General features: G+C 45.6%; 1 protein-coding gene across 2 annotated transcripts in view; it reads left to right on the plus strand.

Moving 5' to 3' along the window:
* Nucleotides 1-27,954, plus strand: part of gemin5 (gem (nuclear organelle) associated protein 5) — a 76,400-nt gene that overhangs the window by 2,968 nt on the left and 45,478 nt on the right. For both annotated transcript variants that reach the window (XM_063053030.1, XM_063053029.1), the window contains exons 4-13: nucleotides 4,869-5,020; nucleotides 7,054-7,167; nucleotides 7,747-7,876; nucleotides 10,052-10,214; nucleotides 14,296-14,508; nucleotides 16,919-17,004; nucleotides 18,283-18,365; nucleotides 20,484-20,620; nucleotides 23,542-23,615; nucleotides 24,546-24,727. In XM_063053030.1, coding sequence (XP_062909100.1) covers nucleotides 4,869-5,020; nucleotides 7,054-7,167; nucleotides 7,747-7,876; nucleotides 10,052-10,214; nucleotides 14,296-14,508; nucleotides 16,919-17,004; nucleotides 18,283-18,365; nucleotides 20,484-20,620; nucleotides 23,542-23,615; nucleotides 24,546-24,727 — 1,334 coding nt within the window. The remainder of the gene's footprint in view (nucleotides 1-4,868; nucleotides 5,021-7,053; nucleotides 7,168-7,746; nucleotides 7,877-10,051; nucleotides 10,215-14,295; nucleotides 14,509-16,918; nucleotides 17,005-18,282; nucleotides 18,366-20,483; nucleotides 20,621-23,541; nucleotides 23,616-24,545; nucleotides 24,728-27,954) is intronic.

Consider the following 27,954-nt stretch of genomic DNA (forward strand, 5'->3'; position numbering starts at 1 on the left):
ATGTGTGCAACTCTGAGAAGTTCAGGAGAAATTTCTTTAGCCAGAGGGTGGTGAATCACCACTGGCATCTGTGGAGAGCGAGTCACTGGGTATAGTTACAGTGGAGGTTGATAGGTTCTTGATTAGTCAGGGTGTCAAAGGTTACGGGGAGAATGGGGTTGAGAGGGATAAAAATCAACCATGATGGAATGGTGGAACAGACTTGATGGGCTGAATGGCCTAATTCTGCTCCTATGTCTTATTTCTTAAGTTTTAAAACAATGTCTGCTTTAAGTATATCCAATGACCTGGCCTCTACAGCTATCTGTGGCAAAGAATTCTATAGATTCAGCACCCTCTGGCTAAAGAAATTTCTCCTCATCTCTGTTCTAAATGGACGTCCCTCTATTCTAAAGCTGTGCCCTCTGGTCCTAGGTTCCACCACCATGGGAAACACCCTCTCCATATCTACTCTATCTAGGCCTTTCAATATTCGATAGGTTTCAATGAGGTCTTCCTTCATTCTTCTTAACTCCAGTGAGTACAGGCCCAGAACCATCAAATGCTCCTCATACGTTAACCCTCTCCAATACCAGTACATACATTCTTCGATCCCAAATCTGCTCACAGTTGGGTCGAGAGAGATAATAAATCAGCCATGATGGAATGGTGGAGCAGACTTGATGGGCTGAATGGCCTATTTCCACTCCTATGCCCGCTGGTTTTTATGGTCTAATCTCAATAACACTAGTCTCACTAATCTCAAATCTTACTGAATTTTTTGAAGAGGTTACTAGGAAAGTTGACAAGGTTAAAGTGGTAGATGTCTATATGGACTTCAGTAAGGCCTTTGACAAGGTTCCACATGGAAGGTTAGTTAAGAAGGTTCAATTGTTAGGTATTAATATGGAAGTAGTAAAATGGATTTAGCAGTGGCTGGATGGGAGACACCAGAGAGTAGTGGTGGATAACTGTGTGTCAGATTGGAGACTGGTGACTAGTGGTGTGCCTCAGGGATCTGTACTGGGTCCAATGCTGCTTGTCATATACTTTAATGATCAGGATGATGGTGTGGTAAATTGGATTAGTAAGTATGCAGATGATACTAAGATAGGTGGAGTTGTGGATAACGAAGTAGGTTTTCAAAGCTTGCAGAGAGATTTAGGACAGTTAGAAGAGTGAGCTGAAAGATGGCAGATGGAGTTTAATGCTGATAAATGTGAGGTGCTACATTTTGGTAGGACTAATCAAAATAGGACATACATGGTAAATGGTAGGGCATTGAAGAATGCAGTGGAACAGAGGGATCTAGGAATAATGGTGCATAGTTCCCTGAAGGTGGAATCTCATGTGGGTAGGGTGGTGAAGAAAGCTTTTGGTATGCTGGCCTTTATAAATCAGAGCATTGAGTATAGGAGTTGGGATGTAATGTTGAAATTGTACAAGGCATTGATAAGGCCAAATTTGGAGTATTGTGTACAGTTCTGGTCACCGAATTATAGGAAAGATGTCAACAAAATTGAGAGAGTACAGAGATTTACTGAAATGTTACCTGGGTTTCATCTCCTAAGTTATAGAGAAAGGTTGAACAAGTTGGGTCTTTATTCTTTGGAGCGTAGAAGGTTGAGAGGGGACTTGATAGAGGTATTTAAAATTATGAGGGGGGATAGATAGAGTTGACATGGATAGGCTTTTTCCATTGAGAGTGGGGGAGATTCAAACAAGAGGACATGAGTTGAGAGTTAAGGGCAAAAGTTTAGGGGTAACATGAGGGGGAACTTCTTTACTCAGAGAGTGGTAGCTGTGTGGAACGAGCTTCCAGCAGAAGTGGTTGAGGCAGGTTCGATGTTGTCATTTAAAGTTAAATTGGACAGCAAGATGGACAGGAGAGGAATGGAGGGTTATGGGCTGAGCGCAGGTCGGTGGGACTAGGTGAGAGTAAGAGTTCAGCATGGACTAGAAGGGCCGAAATGGCCTGTTTCCGTGCTGTAATTGTTATAGTCTGAAATTGGATTCGAGTGCAGGAGCAGGGAGGTACTACTGCAGTTGTACAAGGCCTTGGTGAGACCACACCTGGAGTATTGTGTGCAGTTTTGGCCCCCTAATCTGAGGAAAGACATCCTTGCCATAGAGGGAGTACAAAGAAGGTTCACCAGATTGATTCCTGGGATGGCAGAACTTTCATATGATGAAAGACTGGATGAACTGGGCTTGTACTCGTTGGAATTTAGAAGATTGAGGGGGGATCTGATTGAAACGTATAAAATCCTAAAGGGATTGGACAGGCTAGATGCAGGAAGATTGTTCCCGATGTTGGGGAAGTCCAGAATGAGAGGTCACAGTTTGAGGATAAAGGCCTTTTAGGACCGAGATTAGGAAAAACTTCTTCACACAGAGAGTGGTGAATCTGTGGAATTCTCTGCCACAGGAAACAGTTGAGGCCAGTTCACTGGCTATATTTAAGAGGGAGTTAGATATGGCCCTTGTGGCTACGGGGATCAGGGGGTATGGAGGGAAGGCTGGTACCGGGTTCTGAGTTGGATGATCAGCCATGATCATAATAATTGGCGGTGCAGGCTCGAAGGGCCGAATGGCCTACTCCTGCACCTATTTTCTATGTTTCTATACGGTTAACCTCATACAACCTCGGGACCCCCAAGGTATTCTAATGCAAAGGAGCACTATTTATGTGGAATCACAGTTAGGTGATCTAAGTGGGTGGTAGGATTGCGTTGAGAGCCCGCATAAGTTTAATAGAATTAAGACGTGCATCCTGCTCATGGACTGTTAGTCCCACTCTCATCAGGAAGGAGGCTACATAACATCCAAGCCAGGACCACCAGACTCAAAAACAGTTACTTCCCCCAAGCAGTAAAGCTGATCAACACCTCCGCCCACTAACCTGCCTCTCCACACCCCCAACCACCGCTACTTTATCATTTCATGTCAACCACCTTACAGTGGTGCTGGAAAGTTTGTGAACCCTGTAAAATTCTCTCTATTTCTGCATAAATATGACCTAAATTGTGATCAGATCTTCATGCAAGTCCTAAAACTAGATAAAGAGAACCAAATTAAATAAATAACACAAAAACATTATACTTGTTCATTTACTTATTGAGAAAAATGTTTGAATATTACATGAATTTGTTAGAAAATGTTTGTGAACCTCTGTGCTTTTAGTAACTGGTGTGACCCCTTTGTACAGCAATAACTTCAACCATACTTTTCCGGTAACCATTGATAGTCCTGCACATTGGCTCGGGGGAATTTTAGACCATTCTTCCTTACAAAACTGTCTCAATTCATCAATATTTCTGGGATACCTTGCATGAACAGCCCTCCTCAGGTCATGCTGCAGCATCTCAATTGCGTTAAGGTCTGGCCTTTGACTTGGCCATTTCAAAATTTCACGAATTTTCTAGTTTTTAATCCATTCTGTTAATTTACTTTTGTGTTTTGGATCATTGTCCTGTTGCATCATCCAGCTTCTATTAAGTTTCAGGTGATGGACCGCTACCCTGACGTTCTCCTATAAAATGTCTCGATACAATTTTGAATTCATTGTTCCCTCATTGATTGCAGGCTGTCCAGGCCCTGAGACAGCAAAGCAGCCCCAAACCATGATGCTCCTTCCACCGTGCTTCACGGTTAGCAGGTTTTGGCGTTGGTGTGCCGTGCCTGTTTTCTTCCAAACATAGTGGTGTGTATTTTTGCCAAAAAGTTCAACTTCTGTCTCATCTGTCTGCAGAATATTGTCCCAGAAACATTGTGGAATATCAACGTGGTCTTTGCAAACTTGAGATGTGCAGCAATGTTTTTTTTTGGAGAGCAGTGATTTCCTCCGTGGTTGTCCTTCTGTGAACACCGTTCTTGTTCAGTGCTTGTGGTGGGCACGTGAACAGAGACTTTTGCAAGCTCTCGAGATTTCCTCAGGTCTCCTGCTGTTACCCTTGGGTTCTTTTTTTTTTATATCTCTTCGGCATTGCATATTGTGCTCTTGGTGTGATCTTTGTGGGACACCCACTCCTAGGGAGAGTAGCAACAGTGCCGAGTTCCCTCCATTTGTAGACAATTTCTCTTACTGTGGACTGATGAACACTCAGTCTTTAGAAATGCTTTTGTAACCTTTTCCAGCTTCATGCATCTCTACAATTCTTCTTCTAAGGTCCTCTGGAAGTTGTTTTTGATTGAGACACAGTGCAGATAAAAAGATCTTGGAAAAGTGCGGCTGTCTTAGTAATCTGAATGTGTGTGTCTTTTTATAGGACAGGGCATCTCTACAAACCACACCTCCAATCTCATCTCATTGATTGGAACATCTGACTCCGCTTTTTTGAATCTAGACAGTGATTGTTTAAATGCTGCACTCAGTAATGATGAGAAGTAATTGTCTGTGTGTTTTTAGTTCAGGCAGATTGTGTTTATTATTGTGACTTAGATAAAGATCAGACCACATTTTATGAGTAATTAATGCAAAAACCAGGTAATTGCAAAGGATTCACAAACTTTTTCTTGTAGCTGTATGTATAGACACTCCTTTGCCTAACATCCCTTAATGAGCATGCAATCTCTCTATGTGTATAAACTATCTTATGTATTTATAGTTATTGTTTTTTATTACTATCGTGTTCTTTGTCTCTTTTTTGTTTGTGCTGCATCAGAACTGGAGTAACAATCATTTTGTTCTCCTTTACAGTGGTGTACTGGAAATGACATTAAACGTTAAGCTATCTTAATCTGTCCTGATGAAGGGTGTCAACCTGAAATGTTGACTGTTTATTTCCCGCCATAGATGCTGCCTGACCTGCTGAGGTTATTTTTTGAGACCATTTTCCGACTGTGCTGGGAGTTTTAACTGTTCCTTCACCTCCCTCTCCTCTGTCCAGGTACAAAGACGGAATGATTGTCATTATCGACATTCACAGGAAGGGAATGGTGGTGCACAGACTGCGTGGTCACGATGGGGAGATCCAGTCCCTGGCCTGGTGTCCACAGCTGTGGGAGGAGGGACAGCTTCCCTGTGCTGACACTATGGCAGGTAGGGTGAGGGTGCCTCATCCTTAGGTGGGGGGAGGGAGCTTCACACTGTGTCTAACCCGTGCTGTCCCTGCCCTGGGAGTGTGTGATGGGACTTGTGGAGGGATTTCACTCTGTGTCTAACCCGTGCTGTCCCTGCCCGGGGAGTGTGTGATGGGACTTGTGGAGGGATTTCACTCTGTGTCTAACCCATGCTGTCCCTGCCCTGGGAGTGTGTGATGGGACAGTGTGGAGGGAGCTTCACTCTGTATCTAACCCGTGCTTTCCTTGTCTTGGGAATGTGTGACGGGACAGTGTGGAGGGAAGTTCACTCTGTATCTAACCGTGCTTTCCTTGTCCTGAGAGTGATTGATGGGACAATGTGGAGGGAGCTTCACTCTGTGTCTAACTGATGCTGTCCCTGTCCTGGGAGTGTATGATGGGACAGTCAGGAGGGATTTCACTCTGTATCTAACCCGTGCTGACCTTGTCCTGGGAGTGTGTGATGGGACATGTGGTGGGAGCTTCACTCGATATCTAACCTGTGCTGTCCCTGCCTTGGGAATGTGTGACTGGGCAATGTGGAGGGAGTGTTTCACTCTGTGTCTGATCCCTGCTGTCTCTACCCTGAGAGTGTGTGATGGGACTTGTGGAGGGATTTCACTCTGTGTCTAACCCATGCTGTCCCTGCCCTGGGAGTGTGTGATGGGACAGTGTGGAGGGAGCTTCACTCTGTATCTAACCCGTGCTTTCCTTGTCTTGGGAATGTGTGACGGGACAGTGTGGAGGGAAGTTCACTCTGTATCTAACCGTGCTTTCCTTGTCCTGAGAGTGATTGATGGGACAATGTGGAGGGAGCTTCACTCTGTGTCTAACTGATGCTGTCCTTGTCCTGGGAGTGTATGATGGGACAGACAGGAGGGATTTCACTCTGTATCTAACCCGTGCTGACCTTGTCCTGGGAGTGTATGATGGGACAGTCAGGAGGGATTTCACTCTGTATCTAACCCGTGCTGACCTTGTCCTGGGAGTGTGTGATGGGACATGTGGTGGGAGCTTCACTCTGTATCTAACCTGTGCTGTCCCTGCCTTGGGAATGTGTGACTGGGCAATGTGGAGGGAGTGTTTCACTCTGTGTCTGATCCCTGCTGTCTCTACCCTGAGAGTGTGTGATGGGACTTGTGGAGGGATTTCACTCTGTGTCAACCCATGCTGTCCCTGCCCTGGGAGTGTGTGATGGGACAGTGTGGAGGGAGCTTCACTCTGTGTCTAACCCATGCTGTCCCTGCCCTGGGAGTGTGTGATGGGACAGTGTGGAGGGAGCTTCACTCTGTATCTAACCCGTGCTTTCCTTGTCTTGGGAATGTGTGACGGGACAGTGTGGAGGGAAGTTCACTCTGTATCTAACCGTGCTTTCCTTGTCCTGAGAGTGATTGATGGGACAATGTGGAGGGAGCTTCACTCTGTGTCTAACTGATGCTGTCCTTGTCCTGGGAGTGTATGATGGGACAGACAGGAGGGATTTCACTCTGTATCTAACCCGTGCTGACCTTGTCCTGGGAGTGTATGATGGGACAGTCAGGAGGGATTTCACTCTGTATCTAACCCGTGCTGACCTTGTCCTGGGAGTGTGTGATGGGACATGTGGTGGGAGCTTCACTCTGTATCTAACCTGTGCTGTCCCTGCCTTGGGAATGTGTGACTGGGCAATGTGGAGGGAGTGTTTCACTCTGTGTCTGATCCCTGCTGTCTCTACCCTGAGAGTGTGTGATGGGACTTGTGGAGGGATTTCACTCTGTGTCTAACCCATGCTGTCCCTGCCCTGGGAGTGTGTGATGGGACAGTGTGGAGGGAGCTTCACTCTGTGTCTAACAGTATGTCTAAACTTATAATTGAACAAGATAGTGACTGTTTCTCACGTCAGTGTTATTTTGTGTGTTACCCCACATCCTCAGGTTTTGTTAAACCAGCCTTGTGCCTATTCTGGGAGTGTGTCCTATCACAGGAACAACACAAGTATTTTTTAAACATCTGGGGTGTTTATTTTCCTGTCAGAAACCGACGAACAGAATGGGAACCATGTAAAAGAGGAGACCGTGCGGTTCTGTGCGCTGGCTTCCGGGAGCAGGGACCAGACAATTCGGATTTGGAACTGCTCTAAGGGGAAAGGTAAATTTAACTTCACTCACTCCCTCTCGTTCCCTCTCACTTCTCCAAAATTAGACCTCCCTGTCGTCCTCCTCCTCTCCTTCCTTCCATGGTTCGCAGTCCTCTCCAATCAGATTCCTCCTCCTTCATCCCTTCACCTCTTCCACCTATTCCCTCCCAGCTTCTAGATTCATCCCTGCTGCCCCACCCACCTTCACCCTCACCTGGCAGGTTGTACCCCCCTCCCAGCTTCCTTTCCTCACCTGTCCTGATGAAGGGTCTAGGCTTAAAATGTCAGTGGTTTATTCCTCTCCATAGATGCTGCCTGACCTGCTGAGTTCTTCCAGCATTTTGTCTGTTTGTGGATTTCCAGCATCTGCAGAATCTCTTGTAGGCACATTGGCTTTTTGGCTGATCTGTGCTTTCCCTGCCCTGGGGGTGTGTGATGGGTGATGGGACGGTGTGGGGGGAGCTTCACTTGATGGATTTGCTGGAGGGTGGTGAATCTGTGGAATCCTAACCCTTGCTGGTTTGTGTTGTGCCTGAGGCACGGTGAAGCTCTCCGTGCTTGATTCGGATCTGGAACGATCTGTGTTACAGGTCTGGTGACCCTGAAGTTGCCTCAGCTGAAGAGGCGGGGAGCAGCCGACTTGGGGACAAAGGAGCGGATATGGCTCACGTTGCATTGGCCCCAGGGCCGTTCCACCCAGCTGGTGTCCAGCAGCTTTGGGTAAGTAGTCCATCTGGTCATTCTGCCCCTTGAACCATCATCCTCGCTTCTGATTACCTCTTCAATGCACTCGAGAGTGACAAAAATATTTTAAAAAATCATTCCTCCTCCTTTTCTGATTCAGCAGCAGGAGATACTGGTGAACAAGTAAGGCACTGTACATGTGTTACAATTGAAAGTAAATTTATTATCGATGTATATCAGAGTTCACAACCCTGAGATTTATTTTCTTGCAGGTATCACTGTAAATATAATGAAACACAATAAAATCAATGAAAAGCTGTATCCAGCAAGCTGGGCAAACAACCAATGTGCAAAAGATAAACTGTGCAAATAGAATAAGAGAAAGAAAAATCAAAAATAATAAATAAGCAATAAATATTGAGAGCATGAGACGAAGAGCCCTTGAAAGTGAGCCCATAGATTGTGGGAACAGTTCAGAGTTGGGGTGAGTGAATTTGAGTCAGAAATTACTTGAAATCAGTGCGGTTTGTGGATTGGGCTCTGTAGTTCACGTTATGATGTGTTTTGGGTTTCTGCTCACTCGTTCTTTTGCTGTTGCTGCTGCTGAGGGCGATTTTAATTGGGGCAGTTTGCAGATAAAGAACGGTACAATGCCGGTTTGAACTCAACGTGCCTGGACTCATTCGATTTTGTGTTTTTCACTCTTTTTGCCATTTGCACAATTTTTTGGGCTCATTGGGGGAGGGATTGATATTTTTGTTGTACGGTGTTGCATGGTTTTCTCTGTTTAGTGGCTGTCTGTGGAAAGACGTCTCAGATGTATACCGTGTACATACCTTGGTCATAAGTGTACTTTGACGTTGAAAGAAATTACTTATTTATTTACTTATTTACTCAGTAAAGAATAAAATACGGAAAGAAAGGGAATTAATTTAACAAGTAGAAAAAGAGAGAAAATAAAACTCATCAACCAATCACTAAGCCACTCCGCATAATGTACTGCTGGAGGGAAGCAGCTGGCTGGATCATCGTCTGGCGGGGTCACCGCAGAGCATCAGAAAAAGCTGCGGACAGCTGTAAACTCAGCCAGTCCATCATGGACACAACCGTCCCCACCATTAAGCACATCCACATGAATGCTGTCGCAGGAAAGCAGCATCCATCATCAGGGACCCCCACCTACCAGGACATGCTGTCTTCTGGCTGCTGCCATCAGGAAGGAGGTACAGGAGCCTCAGGGTCCACACTACCAGGTTCAGGGACAGTTATTACCCCTCAACCTTCAGGTTTGTGAACCAAAGTGGATAACTTCACTCACCCCATCACTGAAATGTTCCCACAACCTATGGACTCTTCATCGTATGTTCTTGATATTAATTGTTTGTTTATTTCTTTCTGTTTGTAATTACCCAGTTTGTTGTTCAACACCAGTTGTATGCCCTGTTGGGTGTGGTCTTTCATTGATTCCATTGTGTTTATGGATTTACTGAGTATGCCCACAAGAAAACAAATCTGGGAGTTGTATATGGTGACATATATGTACTTTGACAATCAATTTACAGTGAACTTTGCTGTTCAAAATGTGGTGGCTTCTTTTGCTCTTCAAAAGAAGGCAGCGTCCATTACTAAGGACCTTAAGTACTAAGACACATACACTCAATGTTTTAGGAACATCTTCCCCTCTGCCATGAGGTTTCTGAATGGACATCGAAAAAATGAACTCCGCCTCATTTTGTCTTTTTATTTTGTACTATTGTAACCTATATTGATTTGTCCTGCCTGCACTGCACTGCTGCTACAAAACAGCAAATTTCACAACTAGAACACGAGATTCTGCAGATGCTGGAAATCCTGAGCAACACACACAAGATGCAGCAGGTCAGGCAGCATCCGTGGAGGGGAATAAACAGTCCTGATGAAGGATCTCAGTCAGAAACATCGACTGTTTGTCCTCTCAGTAGATGCTACCTGACCTACTAAATTTCACAACAATAAATCGAACTCTGATCCCTCACCGTTGATAACTGTGACTTCAGAAGCCCAAAGCCCAAGCCTGGGAATTCTTTCTTGTCCTCTCGACCTCTCCAACGCTCTCTCCTCAAAACCAGCCACGTTGCAGCAGCCACTATTCACCTTCCATCCCCCTTCCCCCATCCATCATTTCTGTGAATATGGACGGTTGTTTGACGAGGGTTTTTCCTTTCCCTGCAGGGGGGAGCTGCTGTTCTGGGACTTGGCGAAGTCGGCCAAGCCGAAATGGACGCTGTTGGGCCGATCTGAGGGCCAGAACCACAACAGGATCGTCTTCAACCTGAGCTCCGTCAGCCAAGATGAGGGCCCCGAGCTGCTGCTCTCCACCTCCATGGACCGAGACGTGAGTACTTCCCGACATTTTCAGGCATTATACAGGCAATCTGACCCCGTGGAGTGGGGGGTGTGGAGACAGATCTATTTCGAGATGCCGTGCGGAATGGACCCTTGCGGCTCTTCAAGCCGCACCAATAAGCAACACCCCCAATTTAACCCTATCCTAATCACGGGACAATTTACAGTGACCAATTAACCTGCCAACTGGTACGTCTTTGGACTGTGGGAGGAAACCAGAGCACCCGGAGGAAACTCACACATTCCACGGGGTCTCCTTACAGTTGATGTCCGAATTGAACTCTGAACTCTGGAATGCATTGAGCTGTAATAGCATCGTGCGAACTGGTTCCCCCCGCAGTCTAGAGACGTAGCGGGTAGGGTAATTGGTGATTGTAAATGATCCAGTGATTAGGCTAGGGTCATTTGGGGCTGTGGGGATGCTGGGGTGGTGTGGCAGGGTCTACTCCGCACTGTGTCACTAAATAAATTCTCGTTTCTTTCCAATATTTTTATTATTAATTTTACATATAAGAATACAGAGTACAAGAAAAAAATATATCAGTACATTATACCAAATTGCATATAAAGACTCCTTACCCTATATTCATACAGATTAATTAATTCATGGCATTGAAATATAGTAATTTTATTATATAAAAAAACTAACCCACTACCAAGACCAAAGCTGATTAGTAAAGAAAAGAAAATATTGGTCATCATCTGTGCTTTAACAGCAAATCAAAGGTTTTGAAAATAATTCAGAAAAGGTCCCCACAATGTTTGAAAGTCTTGGCTAGATTCAGAGATTGAACGTTGAATCTTCTCTAAATTTAAACATGACATCACATCACGTAACCATTGAGCGTGAATAGTAGGGGCCGAATAAGTTTTGGTTTAATGTGGTATCTTGTTCAACACCGTTATGATGGGCCGAATGGCCTGTGCCATGTCACTGTGTAAATGATCTCACCTCGTTTACTTGAACCAGATCATTCCAGACCGTAGGGTACAGGAACCGTGGTGTACAAAGGCTGTAGTAAATCTAGTCAAGAAGAAAAGAAAAGCTTACAAAAGGTTCAGAGAGCTAGGTAATGTTAGAGATCTAGAAGATTATAAGGCTAACAGGAAGGAGTTTAAGAGGGAAATTAGGAGAGTCAGAAGGGGCCATGAGAAGGCCTTGGCGGGCAGGATTAAGGAAAACTCCAAGGCATTCTACAAGTGTGTGAAGAGCAAGAGGATAAGACGTGAAAGAATAGGACCTATCGAGTATGACAGTGGGAAAGTGTGTATGGAACCGGAGGAAATAGAAGAGGTACTTAATGAATACTTTACGTCAGTATTCACTATGGAAAAGGATCTTGGTGATTGTAGTGATGATTTGCAGCGGACTGATAAACTTGAGCATGTAGATATTAAGAAAGAGGATGTGCTGGAGCTTTTGGAAAGCATCAAGTTGGATAAGTCGCCAGGACCTGATGAGATATACCCCAGGCTGGTGAGGGAGGAGATTGCTGCGCCTCTGGCGATGATCTTTGAATCATCAATGGAGACGGGAGAGGTTCCAGAGGATTGGAGGGTTGCGGATATTGTTCCCATGTTCAAGAAAGGGAGTAGAGATAGCCCAGGAAATTATAGACCAGTGAGTCTTACTTCAGTGGTTGGTTAGTTGATGGAGAAGATCCTGAGAGGCAGGATTTATCAACATTTGGAGAGGTATAATATGATTAGGAATAGTCAGCATGGCTTTGTCAAGGGCAGGTTGTGCCTTACGAGCCTGATTAAATTTTTTGAGGATGTGACTAAACACATTGATAAAGGAAGAGCAGTGGATGTAGTGTATATGGATTTCAGCAAGGCATTTGATAAGGTACCCATGCAAGGCTTATTGAGAAAGTAAGGAGGCATGGGATCCAAGGGGACATTGCTTTGTGGATCCAGAACTGGCTTGCCCACAGAAGGCAAAGAGTGGTTGTAGATGAGTTTTATTCTGCACAGAGGTCGGTGACCAGTGGTGTGCCTCAGGGATCTGTTCTGGGACCCTTACTGTTCATGATTTTTAGAGATGACCTGGATGAGGAAGTGGAGGGATGGGTTACTAAGTTTGATGACACAAAGGTTGGGGGTGTTGTGGATAGTGTGGAGGGCTGTCAGAGGTTACAGCAGGACATTGATAGGATGCAAAACTGGGCTGAGAAGTGGTGGATGGAGTTCAACCCAGATAAGTGTGAAGAGGATCATTTTGGTAGGTCAAATATGATGGCCGAATATAGTATTAATGCTAAGACTCTTGGCAGTGTGGAGGATCAGAGGGATCTTGGGGTCCGTGTCCATAGGACACTCAAAGCAGCTGCGCAGGTTGACTCTGTGGTTAAGCAGGCATATGGTGTATTGGCCTTCATCAATCGTGGAATTGAATTTAGGAGCTGAGAGTTAATGTTGCAGCTATATAGGACCCTGGTCAGACCCCACTTGGAGTACTGTGCTCAGTTCTGGTCGCCTCACTACAGGAAGGATGTGGAAGGATGTTGCCTAGATTGGGGAGCATGCCTTATCAAAACAGGTTGAGTGAACTCGGCCTTTTCTCCTTGGAGTGAAGGAGGATGAGAGGTGACCTGATAGAGGTGTATAAGATGATGAGAAGCATTGATCATGTGAATAGTCAGAGGCTTTTTCCCAGGACTGAAATGGTTGCCACAAGAGGACACAGGTTTAAGGTGCTGGGGAGCAGGTACAGAGGAGATGTCAGGGGTAAGTTTTTTACTCAGAGAGTGGTGAGTGCTTGGAATGGGCTGCTGGCAATGGTGGAGGAGGCGGATACGATAGGGTCTTTTATGAGACTTTTGGATAGGTACATGGAGCTTAGAAAAACAGAGGGCTATGGATAAGCCTAGTAATTTCTAAGGTAGGGACATGTTCAGCACAACTCTCTGGGCTGAAGGGCCTGTATTGTGCTGTAGGCTTTCTATGTTTTTATGTTTCTATCTGTCTATTTCTCTTGGGACCGACAGAGGATGAGAGGTAATTCAATAGAGGTGATAAGGCATAGATTTGGTGGACAGCCAGAGACTGTTTTCCCCAGGGTGAGGCCATGATTTTAGAGTGATTTGAGGAAAGTATAGGGGGATGTCCGAGGTAGATTTTTTACACGGGGTTTGATGTGTGGAACATCCTGTCGGGTGGTGGTAGAGGCAGATACATTAGGGGCATTTAAGCATATGGGTGATGGAGAAATGGAGGGCTCTTTAGGAAGGAAGGGTTAGATTGATTTTGGGGTAGGTTATAAGGTTGGCACGACATTATGAACTGAAGAGCCTGTTCTGTGCTGTAGTATTCTGTTAATGTGGGAGAGATTAATAATAAAATATTTTAAAAAACATGATTGATATTCAGTGTGGACTCTGTAATATTTCTATTGACATGGCTAGTTAATTCAGATTGTCAGCTGCCTCACTGAGATTTGACCTCTTGACTCAGAAGATTCAACTATTAAAGATTGTTTAATGTCGTTTCCAGTACACAAGTATAAAGGGGAACAAATTAATCGTTACTCCAGACCCAGTGCAGCACAAACAAAACAATAAGATAAAGAATACAATAATTAAAAAACACAATAAATATAAATACACAGGATAGGTTATATGCATGGAGTGTACATCCATAAAGTGATAGGAGTGTCTGTATAAGGTGACTCCGAGGGGAAATGAAGAAGTCGTAGTGGTTGGGGGTGTGGAGGGGTGGGTTAGTGGGTGGAGGTGTTGATCAGCCTCACTGCTTGGGGAAAGTCACTGTTTTAGGTGGTCCTGGCGTGGATGTTACATAGCCTCCTCCCTGAGGGCAGTGGGACAAACAGTCCCTGAGCAGGACGTCACTGGCTCTTTCCCAGCACCTTTCTGTATGTGTATCCTTGATGCCAGGTAGGGTAGTGCCAGTGATGTGGTGGTAGGACTGTGATTCAGTAACGTAACTAACATGCTGCCTGCCTCTGCTGGACACTGACCAGTGGGGTCTCGGGCAAAGGGTCCCACCCTCTCTCGTGGTCTGTCCACTCTCTCAAGACCTGCAGTGACCTCCGCTCGTGCTGCCCACAGGTGAAGTGCTGGGATCTGTCCACTCTGGACTGCTGCTGGACGCTGCCGACACTTGGCGGTTTTGTGTATGGCCTGGCCTTCTCACCGGTGAACGTGGGCTCGCTGGCTGTGGGCGTGGGCGACGGGATGATCCGAGTGTGGGACACCATCTCACTCCAGGGCCCCTACGACATCAGGACCCTCTGGCAGGGCATCAAGTCAAAGGTCACGTCGGTGAGTGTCTGTCAGTTCGTTGGTGTTAAGTGGAGGCTAATCTGTCCGTCAGCCCTGTCCTCCCAGTCGGGATTAGGGCCCTGGCCCGCCAGTTGTGCGCAGATGCAGAGTGTGTCATTTATCATAGTGATCCAAGCCATTCGGCCCATTGAGCCTATGCCGACCACAACATCCACCCTGCTCGCCAATTGCCCATAATTTTACCCCTCCCCCCCACTTGGCCTCTCCCTCTACCTATCAAATGTCTCTTACAGAACTGTGCAAAAGTCTTGGGTACATACATGTACCTCAGGTGCCTCACACCTTTGAACTTGGAGCAGAGAGGGAGCTTGTAAATCTGGCAGGAGCAAAGGATGTTGAGAATGGTGGGGCGGAGTGCTGAGGGACAGATGGCAGAGAAGGAATTTCAGGGGCAGAGGATGCAAGGGTGCAGACACACCCAGCCCTGAGACACCAGGCAAGGTTATTTGATTCTAAACAATTGGTTTATTGATCATTATAGAATGTGTCCCTGGTGCTTCCCGCTCCCTCCCTTCTCCCTTCCCCTTTTCCCAACCATGATTCCCTTCTCTCTGACCCCCTTCCCACTCTCAATAGAGACCCATATCAGAATCAGTTTCATCAAGGTTGCTGGTGAACGCAGCAGGCCAGGCAGCATCTCTAGGAAGAGGTACGGTCGACGTTTCAGGCCGAGATCCTTCGTCAGGACTAACTGAAGAAAGAGCTAGTAAGAGATTATATATATTTAATTTATTATATATATTAGTAAGAGATATATATATTTAAGACTTTTGTACAGGACTGTAGATGTTGCCATTGTACCCACGTTGACCACTCTTGGCAGCTCTTTGCTACCATCGGGGAGGAGGTACAGGAGCCTGAAGACACACAAACTGTGTTTTTGGAACAACTTCTCCCCCTCTCCCCCACCACTACCCCAACCAGTGCAAGGGTGTTTATTCAGTGTGTCAACCATTAAACTTACAAAAACTAGCAAAGGTAGCAAAATGAAAAAACTACCAACATTTACAAAAAGATAGTTACAGGAAAACACATTAGTTCCGCACTTGTATCTCGCCAGTGTACTTGCAGCTCAATCTCGCTCTGCTACGGAGAGCGATTCGTCTCATTTTTTTCGATGACAGGAAATAGCATTAATTGCCAACAAAGTTAACTTAAGACAGCACATGAATTAGAATATGAAGCACCCCGCAATGTAGTTACAAACATATTGCAAAATAAGCAGAGGTATCTCCCTTAAGTACTGTATACTAACAACATATACACATTGACACATCCCCTTTGCTGAAGAAATGGAATACTCCACCGCGTATGATGGGAAAGGCACCATAAAGCCCAACTCGTTATCAGAATATATCGGGCTGAAACATTGAAGTGCATTGACAACAGAACGCCGAGGCTGTGTGAGTGTGTGTGTGTGTGTGAGTGTGTGAGTGTGTGAGTGTGTGAGTGTGTGAGTGTGTGAGTGTGTGTGTGTGAGTGTGTGAGTGTGTGTGAGTGTGTGTGTGTGTGTGAGTGTGTGTGTGAGTGTGTGTGTGAGTGTGTGTGTGTGAGTGTGTGTGTGTGTGCGTGTGTGTGTGAGTGCGTGTGTGTGTGAGTGTGAGTGTGAGTGTGTGTGTGTGTGTGCGAGTGTGTGTGTGTGTGTGTGTGAGTGTGTGTGAGTGTGTGTGTGAGTGTGTGTGTGTGTGTGTGTGTGTTTGTGTGTGTGTGTGTGTAAACCAAACACTCTCCATCACACAGATACAAAGAAAGTGCCTTGTAAGTAAACAGTAAAGTTCAAGTTGTGAGTGACGTTATGGAGTCAAGAGTGTATTGTACAATATGTCCATTCGACAGTCTGATGACAGTGGGGTAGAAGCTGTCCTTGGGCCTGGTGGGATGAGCTTTCAGGCTTTTGTATCTTCTGCCCGATGGGAGAGGGGGAAAGAGAGAATGTCTGGGGAGGGTGGGGTTTTTGATTATCCTGGCTGCTTTACTGAGACAGTGAGAAGTGTAGACAGAGTCCGTGGAGGGGAGGCTGGTTTCTGTGAGGCGCTGGGCAGTGCTCCCCACTTTGTGCAGTTCCTTGCCATCTTGCAGGAGATGGCCTCCCTGTCATGGCTAAGGTGCCTCTGATATCTATTGGGAACTTTGGTGGTGATGTGCGTTACGTGTGCACAAAGCACAGATGATAACGGAGTATGATTAAAAGTTTTTACTGAGTCATGTTGGTAATGGTACATGCTGGGAGTACGTGCCGCCAAGATGAAAAAGAAAATCCTGTGCAGAAAGAGAGAGCCCTGCACGTACGAGGCCCAATTGATTCACTGCTCAATCGATCGGCTGCTTGTGCGCTCGCCGCAGTCTCGCAATCGATCCGATACACTTCAGCTTGTTTCCTTTGTTTCAGTTGTGTTGGCATCCAGCCAAGGAGAGCCTGCTGGCGTTCGGGACGGAAGATGGCAAAGTGGGCATTTACGAAATCTACTCAAACAAGTGAGCTTCATTTATATAGCGCCTTTCTCCAGTGCCCTCCCTGCCCCCTCGAGTATTGTTCAGACCTCTCTCTCCTTGGTAAGGGGTGGGGGGGGGCTTGAACTCTCTCACTTTTGGGGTACTCCTCTGTTTTTGTGGATGTTTGCGAAGAGAAAGAATTTCAGGATGTATATTGTATACATTTCTCTGATGCTAAATGTACCTATTGAAACTTCTGTATCATATCCGGAGTTCCCGTATCACTCGGGAGAATAGGAGGCGATATCCACACCGACACTCCAATTGGTTCGTATGATGTGAATGATCCTTATCTCTCCATAACCATGTGTGTTCCTGGCAAATTCTTCCACAGAAGTGTTTTGCCATTGCCTTCTTCTGAACAGTGACTTTACAAGACAGGTGACCTCAGCTATTATCAATACTCTTCAGAAACTGTCTGCCTGGCATCACTGGTCACATAACCAGGACTTGTGATATGCACCAGCTGCTCATATCAGCAGAGTGAGCATAGGTATTGGAATTAAGATGGCTGGACACCAGGAAATCCTGTGCATGGGGAATGAAGTGAATGTGCTCACAAAGTGGTCCCCCCAGTTTACATTTGTGTCACCAACGTAGAGGAGGCTACCTTGGGAGCACCGAATACAGCTGAGGTGCTGTTGTAGGGCAGATGGTAACACGACTTTCTTACAGTTCAGAGTTCAGTTCTGGCGTCCTCTGTAAGAGGTTTGTACGTTCTCCCTGTGACCACGTGGGTTTCCTCTGGGTGCTCTAGTTTCCTCCCACAGTCCAAGGAGTACCGGATAGTAGGCTAATTGGTCATTGTAAATTGCCCTGTGATTGGGTTGGGGTTAAATCAGTGAGGTGCTGGGTGGTGAGGCTTCCTAGGCTGGAAAGGCCTGTTCCACACTGTATCTCTACATGAATAAATGGCCTTGTTAGATTTTCAGGTGAAGTGTTTCCTCACCTAGTCCTAGTTCAATATGCTCTTAAGGTTAACTTACAGGTTGAGTCACCCCACCTCACTTTCCCTGAACACCCCAACCCTCCTCTCCCCTCTCACTCCTCCGACCCTTCACCCTCTACGCTCCCCAGACCCCTGCTGCACCTTCACCATCCCCCGCTGACTGACCACCTTCTCTGAAAATGTCGTATGTTAGTTTCTGTCCATAGTTGCTGCCTGACCTGCTGAGTTCCTCCAGCATTCTGTGTGTTGCTCTGGATTTCCAGTACCTGCAGAATCTCATGTGTTTATGATTCCCTCTCCTTTCATTCCAGGTCTCCTCAGATTTCCAGCTCCTACCACAGGAAAACTGTGTACGCTCTGGCGTGGGGTCCCCCTGTGCCTCCCGTGACTACAGGTGGGTCTCTCCCACTTTCCCACCCCCTTGAGACAACGCAAGCTTTCACGTACCCTCTTCCTTGACTACACATCCCACCCCAGTTTCTAATCATTCAGCGCACTCAGTTCTGTAACCACAAGACTGAAAGACGTAGGAGCAGAATTAGGCCATTTGGCCCATCGAGTCTGTTCCACCATTCAATGATGTCTGTTATTTTGTTCTTGATCATACTCGCCTGTCTTCTCCCCGTAATGCTTAAAATCCTTACCAATCAATCTCTGGCTTAAGTATTCCTAATGACGGCCTTCACAGCTGTCGGTGGCAGTGAATTCCACAGATTCACTTTACTTTATACTTTATTACTTTATTGTCACCAAACAATTGATACTAGAACGTACAATCTGCGCTTCCTGCTCCCTGGAGTACAAATCGATAGTAAATATTAAAAATTTTAATTATAAATCATAAATAGAAAAGGGAAAGTAAGGTAGTGCAAAAAAACCTCGAGGCAGGTCCGGATATTTGGAGGGTACGGCCCAGACCCGGGTCAGGATTCACCACTATCTGGCTGAAGAAGTTCCTCCTTATGGATGTCCTCCAATTTGAGGCTGCGCCCTCTGGTCTTAGATTCCCCCACTATAGGAAACATCTTCTCCACATGTACAACACCAGGTATTTCAACATTCGATAGGTTTCTATGAGATCCCCCCTCATCCTACTACAGGTCCAGAGGCATCAAACGTTCCTCATACGTTAAACTTTTGATTCATGACGCTCATAAACCTCTGGACTCTTTCCAGTGCCCATACATCTTTCCCGAGATACGAGACCCAAAGTTGCTGACACCATTCCACCATCGTCTAGGTCATCCTCTGTTCTTGCTGCTGCCATCAGGAAGAAGGTACAGAAGTCTCCGAGTCCCACACCACCAGGTTCATGAACAATTATATCCCTCAACCATCAGGCTTCTGAATCAGTATGGATAACTTCACTCACCTCAACACTGAACTGATTCCACAACCTACAGAATCACTTTCAAGTATTCTACAACTCTTGTTCTCAATTCAAATCATTACTTTATTATTATTATAACTTTTTTTCATTTGCACGTTCCTCTTCCTTTGTATGTTGGTTGTTTGTCAGTCTTTGTGTGTAGCCTTTCATTAGTTCTATTGTGTTGCCTATCTACTGTGAATGCCTGCAAGAAAATGAATCTCAGGGTTGTATCTGGTGATAAATACGTACTTTGGTAATAAACTTACTTCGAACATTTTCACACTTTATAGAGCCTCTGCGTTACATCCTTGCTTTTATACTCTGGTGCTCTTGAAGTGACACCAACACTTCATTGAGGTAATGGTACGAACGTGCTGCAGGAAGTTGTAAACTCAGCCAGCTCCATCACAGGCACCAGCCTCCCCACTTTAAGGACATCTTCAAAAGGCAATGTCTCAAAAAAGTTTCTTCCATCATTGTGGACCCTTATCACCCAGGACATATAACCATATAACCATTACAGCATGGAAACAGGCCATCTCGACCCTTTTAGTCCGTGCCGAACTCTTACTCTCACCTCGTCCCACCGACCTGCTCTCAGCCCATAACCCTCCATTCCTTTCCTGTCCATATATCTATCCAATTTAACTTTAAACAACAACATCGAACCTGCCTCAACCACTTCTGCTGGAAGCTCGTTCCACACAGCTACCACTCTCTGAGTAAAGAAGTTCCCCCTCATGTTACCCCTAAACTTTTGCCCTTTAACATGCCCTGTTCTCATTGCTACAGTCAGAGAGGAGGTACAGGAGCCTGAAGGCACACACTCAGCGATTCAGGAACAGCTTCTACCCTTCTGCCATTAGATTTGTGAATGGACAGTGAACCCACGAACTCTACCTGACTATTGTTTCCTCTCTTTTCCCACCACTCACTTAATTGATATATACATTTCGAATTGTGATTTATAGTTTTTATTATTATGTATTGCATGAAACTGCTGCCACAGAACAGTTTTCACAACATATTAAACCCGATTCTGATTTACATCGAAGCTGCATAGATCTAAGTTGTTGTTGTGGGTTAACCCTTGCATTGCTGGCAACACTGACTTGTGTACCCTGGTCTTTCTCCCGTCAGCTGGGGCTGGGGACGGTCCAGCCCTGACCCTGTACAGCTGTGCGGGCGAGGGTATCATCCTCCAGCACAACCCCTGGAGACTGACGGCAGATGCTCAGGACATCAACCGGATCATCCGGGAAACAAATGGGATCAAGGTGGGTCCACGGGCGAGACGAGGGTCGCGGATGCTGAAACCTGGAGCACTGAGCAGTCCGATGGAGGACGAATTAATTTCAGCTGTATTTGTCAGCTCTGCACTCGGGGTACACCTGCTCTAATGAGCCAATCGCATGGCAGCAACTCGACGCATAAGAGCAGGCAGATGTGGTCAAGAGGTTCAGTTGTTGTTCGGATCAGAATGGGGAAAATATGTGATTTAAGTGACTTTGACCGTAGAATGATTGTAGGTGCCAGGCGAGGTCGTTTGAGTATCTCAGGAACTCCTGATCTGGGATTTTCATGCCCAACAGTCTCTAGAGTTTATAGAGAATGGTGCAAGAAACAAAAAAACATTCAGTGAGTAGCAGTCCTGTGTGGGGGCTTTGTTAATGAGAGAGGTCAGAGGAGAACGGCCAGACTGGTTCGAGCTGACAGGAAGGTGACGGTAACCATGCGTTACAGCAGTGGTGTGCAGAAGAGCATCTCTGATCGCACAACATGTTGAACCTTGAAATGGACGGGCTACAGCAGCAAAAGATCACGAGCATTCACTTGGTGGCCACTGAATTCGATACCTCCTCCGACTAATAAAATGGCCATTAAGAGCGTGTCGAAACACACAGTGAAATGCTTCTCTTGTATCAACGACCAACACAGTCTGAGGATGTGCTGGGGACAGCCTGCAAGTGTCGCCGTGTTTCTGACGTTGACGTAGCATGTCCGCAGCTCCCTGGCACTAGTCCGTACCATCCGTCCCGGAGGAGGTTCACAAGAATTATCCTGGGAAAGGAAGAGTTAACCTACGAGGAGTGTTCAGTGGCTCAAGGCCAGTTTTCGCTGGAGCTTAGAATACTGAAAGGTCTAGACAGAGTTCACGTGGACAGGATGTTTCCAGTAGTGGGAGAGTCTAGGACCTAAGAGCACTGTTTCAGAATACAAAGATGTCCCTTTAGAACACAGATGAGGAGGAATTTCTTTAGCCAGAGGATGGAGATTCTCTGGAATTCAATAAAACAGATAACTGTGGAGGCCAAGTCATTGGGTATATTTAAAGTGGAGGTTCTTAATGAGTCAGGATGTCAAAGGTTACAGGCAGAAGGCAGAAGAATGGGGTTGAGAGGGAAAATAAATCAGTAATAGAATAGAACAGAATAGAATAGTACAGCACAGTACAGGCCCTTTGGTCCACAATGTTGTGCCGACCCTCAAACCCTGCCTCCCATATAAGCTCCTACCTTAAATTCCTCCATATACCTGTCTAGTAGTCTCTTAAACTTCACCAGTGTATCTGCCTCCACCACTGACTCAGGCAGTGCATTCCACGCACCAACCACTCTCTGAGTAAAAAACCTTCCTCTAATATCCCCCTTGAACTTCCCAACCTTTACCTTAAAGCCATGTCCTCTTGTATTGAGCAGTGGTGCCCTGGGGGAGAGGCGCTGGCTATCCACTCTATCTATTCCTCTTATTATCTTGTACACCTCTATCACGTCTCCTCTCATCCTCCTTCTCTCCAAAGAGTAAAGCCCTAGCTCCCTTAATCTCTGATCATAATGCATACTTTCTAAACCAGGCAGCATTCTGGTAAATCTCCTTTGTACCCTTTCCAATGCTTCAACATCCTTCCTATAGTGAGGTGACCAGAACTGGACACAGTACTCCAAGTGTGACCTAACCAGAGCTTTATAGAGCTGCATCTTTACATCGCGACTCTTAAACTCTATCCCTCGACTTATGAAAGCCAGCACTCCATAAGCTTTCTTAACTACCCTATCCACCTGTGAGGCAACTTTCAGGGATCTGTGGACACGTACCCCGAGATCCCTCTGCTCCTCCACACTACCAAGTATCCTGTAATGATAGAATGGCAGAGCGGACTCGTGGGCTGAATGGCATAATTCTGCTCCATGTTTTATGGTTTTTGGAATGGGGGAGGCACCCCACAGGGTCATGAAGAAAACGTACAAGTTTCATTATGGATGGCGGTGGAATTGAACCTCGATCGCTGGTGCTGTAAAGCATTAGGCTTTCCACTAGCCTGCCCCTGACTGGGCAGGTCGAGTGGCAAACTGGAGGGAAATTGGACAGCTGATGCTTTGGGTCAGGACCCATATCAGGGCGGGGGATGGTACCTGGGGTGGTAGTGGAGGCAGGTGTATTAGAAGTGTTTAAGATCATAAGCCTTAGGAACAGAATTAGGCCATTCAGCCCATTGAGTCTGCTTCACCATTAATCATGGCTGTTTCACTATCCCTCTTAACCCTATTCTCCTGCCTTCTCCCTATAACCTTTGACATCCTGACTAAACAAGAACCTACCAACCTCTGCTTTAAATATACCCAATGACTTGGCCTCCGAAGTCATCTGTGGCAACAAATACCAGAGATTCACTACCTTCTGGTTAAAGAAATTCCTTCGAAGCTCTGTTTTAAATGGCTATCTGTCTTCTGAGGCTGTGTCCTCTCGTATCAGACTCCGCGCCATAGGAAACATCCTCTCCACATCCACTCTATCCAGGCCTTTCAATGTTCGATAGGTTGCAGAGGAATCCCCCCCTCATTCTTCAAAACTCCAGCGAGTACATTTTAGGTAGACTGATGAGTGTGCCGGGAATGGAGGGATATGGACATTGTGTAGGCAGAAGGGGCCAGTGGGTGATTAGTTAGTAGATAACAACATTATGGGCGGAAGGGCTGGTTGCTGTGCCGTACCGTTCTGTGTTCTGGATGGTCTACAGGGAGCGAGTGAGGGGGGTAAACATTCTGGGTCGTGGAGGGTTTATAAAATCACAATCCTTTGTGGGTGTCAAGCTGCCCCCAAGTATGGTTGGAGTTGCCCTTGTCCGGACAAGTGCTGGGGTTGATGAGAAGTGAATTAGCCGGAAATAATTCTTCGAAAATTCCCCTTGATCCTGCAGCACAAACTCCCAGGCCGCAGTGAGCTGAGTTGGAAGCCGGATGGGACAGTCCTGGCGATCGGCAATGACGACGGGTAAGAGGAACACCTCGCCATTTGTCTTTTAGTTTCAGACTTGGTTATTGTCACCTTCACCAAGATGCAGTGGCCGTAGCTCACGGAATAAACGGTTTACGTGGTAGAACAAAGGGAGTACACGTCCGTAATTCCTTGAAAGTGGTGTCACAGGTAGCTAGGGTCGTAAAGAAATCTTTTGGCACATTGACCTTCATAAATCAAAGTATTGAGTACAAGAGATGAGATGTTATGTTGAAGTTGTATAGGATGTTGGTGAGGCCTAACTTGGAGTGTTGTGTGCAGTTCTGGTGACCCACCTCCAGGAAAGATGTAAATAAGATTGAAAAAGTGCAGAGAAAATTTATAGGGATGTTGCTGGGTCTTGAGCACCTGAGTTATAGGGAAAAGTTCTAGGACTGTATTCACTAGAATGTAGAAGACTGAGAGGAGATTCAGTAGAGGTATACAAAATTATAAGGGGTATAGATAGGGTAAATGCAGTCAAGCTTTTTCCACTGAGGTTGGGTGAGATGAGTACTAGAGGTCATGGGTTAAAGGTGAGAGGTGAAATGTTTAAGGGGAACCTGAGGGGTAATATGTTCACTCAGAGGGTAGTGAGAGTGTGGAATGAGCTGCCAGTGGAAGTGGTGGTGCAGGTTCAATTTCAACATTTAAGAGAACTTTGGGTAGTTACGTGGATGGGAGGGGTATGGAGGGCACTGGTCTGGGTGCAGGTCGATGGGACTAGGCAGAATAATGGTTCAGCACAGATGAGATAGGCCAAAGGTCGTGAAGGGGGCACGTTGGTCAGTGTGGAGCGGTTAGGCCGATGGGTCTGTCCCATGCTTTACGAGGAGTGATTCTGCCCTATGGCCTCTCTGTTGGGATCAGTTGCATGTTTCTGGCTTTGTTACCCAGCTGGGTCTCCCTGCTTTCTGCTTGTTACAGCTCCATTGAGATCTTCCAGGCTCCACTCCTGAGGTTACTGTGCACCATCCAGACACATCACAAACTCATCAATGCCATCCGCTGGCACCACACTCACAGCACAGACCCTGAGCTCGGCTTCCTGCTGGCCTCGGGATCCAACAACGCCGTGGTCTACGTCCACAACCTCAGGACTGTGTTGGGTAAGTGTCTGCAGGCCTTCAGCTTCCATTCCCACCCACCACCCCCCCATCCCACTCCCGCCTGACTGTTGGATTGTAATGATTTTAATCCAAAGTTCTTTCAGAAATCAGGGAAGAGGTACAAAAGTTGCTTCCTGATCATTTTATTAGAACAAAGAGAAATTGAAATCATCAGTGATAGAAGTGTACGAAGTGAAGGGAGGGATGAAATGCTGAGGGACTAAGATGGCGCTGACCTCTTGCAGCTTATTTACACAAGGAAAATTTCAATCAAATTTGTAGATAAGAGTCAACCAATGAGATGCCCCTTATTCAAATAATAAAGTACCAATGATCACACAATAGGTCAGGGTTTCTCATCCAGGGTTCCGCGATTTAAAAAACATCATTGTTTGGACTTCACACGACGCTAGCGCCAGCAGTGGTGGGCAGTGACCGTGCAGCCGTCTGCAATCTCAGCCCAGTACAGCAGGACTGTGTTTATTTGCTTGAGCCCGTTCTCCGTTTTTAACGCAAGGTAGCAGGGGCCATTGATGATTGGTGAGTGCTGTATTGCACGGAGGGGAGGATGAATTTAGATTATGAAGACACGTAGTCCTCTTTTATTGTCATTTAGTAATGCATGCATTAAGAAATGATACATTATTTCCTCCGGTGTGATATCACAAAAACACAGGACAGACCAAGACTGAAAAAACTGACAAAACCACATAATTATAACATATAGTTACAACAGTGCAACAATACCGAACTTGATGAAGAAGTCCGTGAGCACAGTAAAATTCAAAGTTTCTCAAATGTCCCACATCTCACGCAGATGGGAGAAGGAAGAAAAACTCTCCCTGCCGTGCCGACCACAGTCCGACTCTGAGTCATCCGAAAACTTCGAGCTCTGATCAGCTCTCTGACACCGAGTACTGAGCGCCATCTCTGTCTGAACGATTCGACCTCCTTCTCGGTCGCCAACAGCAGGCAAGGCCAGGGATTTTGAGGCCTACCCTCCAAAAGATTCCCGACCACACAGTAACGACAGCAGCGAACGGGTGTTTCAGAAATTTCTCCAGATGTTCCTCTGTGCTTTCACATCCCTCTCCATCAAATCAGAATTGTCCACGGCCCCTATTTAACAGATACGATATCATTTTTCACCGGAGGGCTGGGCACATGAAGGCGCACTGTCATCTTCTCCTCCTGCCGATGGTAGGTTGATAATTGGTGAGCACTGTATTACACGGAGGGGAGGATGGTGGGCTGATGAGGAGCCTGAAGTGTGTTTTCTGAGCATTGAATGGACTCGTCCAATTTGGGCTGTGACGTCAGCCTCTCCCTCCTGAATTTCCTCCCCCAACTTCCCCTTGTGCACCACTGACTGACTTATGGGAGCAAACAAACCCTACTAGTGTGGTAGAAAATTGGAGGGAAATTTTCATTCTTAAGACAGTCCGGTCTGGTGATTTTGGAAGAGGAGGATACTAGGCCGTGGCCTATGGACAATTCTGATAAGGTTAATGATGAAGAATTACAATCTTTCTGAGTCATTTCACTGCACTAGAGCAACAACAGACACACAAAAAAGTCTGACTTTACAATGAAAGCTGCTTTTTAATGGGTTTTACATGGACTGGTGATGCAAGTGGTCCTAGTCCATCGTACCTAGTCTGTGGCAAACAACTTGCAAATGTAGCTGTGGCTCCAGTAAAATTGAAAAGACACTTAAATACAAATCACGGCCATATGACAAGTAAAAATGCTGATTATTTTAAATGACTATTGGAATCTCAAAACAAGCAGATTAAAGCTTTTGAAAATAAAGTCACAGTCAGTAAAATGAATCAGGAAGCAAGTTATTTAGTGGCTTTATGACCAGTTAATTCGAGAATGTTTAAAAAAACTATGAAAACCTGGACAAAGAGCACACCAACCTCCTGCTATATGCATAAAACCGGTGGCTTAGCAGAGGAAGAGTTCTCAACAGTTTGAGCTGAAAGGTGAATTGCAGGAGTACTTTCAAGAAAATAGCAGGCCAGATTTTGCTAAGTGCTTTGAAGATGAAGAATGGCTGCAGAAACTAGTCTATTTAACATATGAGCCAGTTCAACGAGTCTCTGCAAGGCCCTGGAGAAAATGTTTTGACTTCAAGTGACAAGATTCTTGTATTTAAAAGGAAACTGAATCTTTGGAAAAATCATGCTGCAAAAGTAAATCTCGAAATGTTTCCACTGCTTCTTGGGCTTGAGAATAAGGAAGGATATCAGAAAGTCTTGAGTCTTATTGAAAACCACCTGGAAGAACTGCAGAACAAAAGTGAGCAGTATTTTTCCTCCCTTTCCACACCAGTGCATGACTGGGTGAGAGATCCTTTCTCTAAATCTTCTGCTCAGCCTGAGAACTTGGCTTTGAGAGAAGCGGAAGAACCTTGTGAGTTGTATTCTGATCATGCACTCAAGATGAGATTTACTGACCTGCCCTGGACAAATTATGGATTTCTGTGAAAGAAGAGTATCCTGTCATCCATAGAAAAGCAATGAACATTTTGATGTAACTTTCAACTTTTTTACACGTGTAAGCAAGCATTTTCTTGTTTAACAAGCATCGAGCAAGGATAGAAATCGTCTCATTTCAGTTGAAGGTGAATTCCGTGTGTGCTTATCTCCAGTTTGACCCAGAATTGAGAAATTTATTATGTTTGTCTTATGAGTTTTTAAAATTGATGAAAGGGATAGATACAGGTTAGTTTCAAGAAAGTTAAGCTAAACTTAACTCTTATTTTTTCAAAAAAAGGTTGCCTAAAAATTCATTCTCTACTCAAAAGAGTATTGACAGATATTTTTGTGTTATTATGTCTATGCTTACTGATCACACTAATGTACTGTGAGTTGTAGATATAATAATTTTTATGCAGGGGTTCCCTCAGACCTGAAAATTATTTGAAGGGTTCCTCCAGGACAAAAAGGTGAGAAAGGCTGTTCTGGTAGATACACAGAACTTGCATATACATACTACAGCCACTAAGGGGCATGTTAAACTGTTACATGCATATGAGAACTACTTGAAATGCAAGCAGATTATTAATTGTTAAGCTACTAAGGAAATAATTAAACAGTCTAATCTAAGAATTAAACTTTTGGATCCAACACGTTCTTCCACCATCAGATTTCTGAACTGTCCGTGAACCCACAATCGTTACCCCGCTATTTCGCCTTTGTTTTTAATTTTTCTGTCTTGCA

The sequence above is a fragment of the Mobula hypostoma genome, chromosome 7 (genome assembly GCF_963921235.1).
Source record: "Mobula hypostoma chromosome 7, sMobHyp1.1, whole genome shotgun sequence".
Lineage (NCBI taxonomy): Eukaryota > Metazoa > Chordata > Chondrichthyes > Myliobatiformes > Myliobatidae > Mobula > Mobula hypostoma.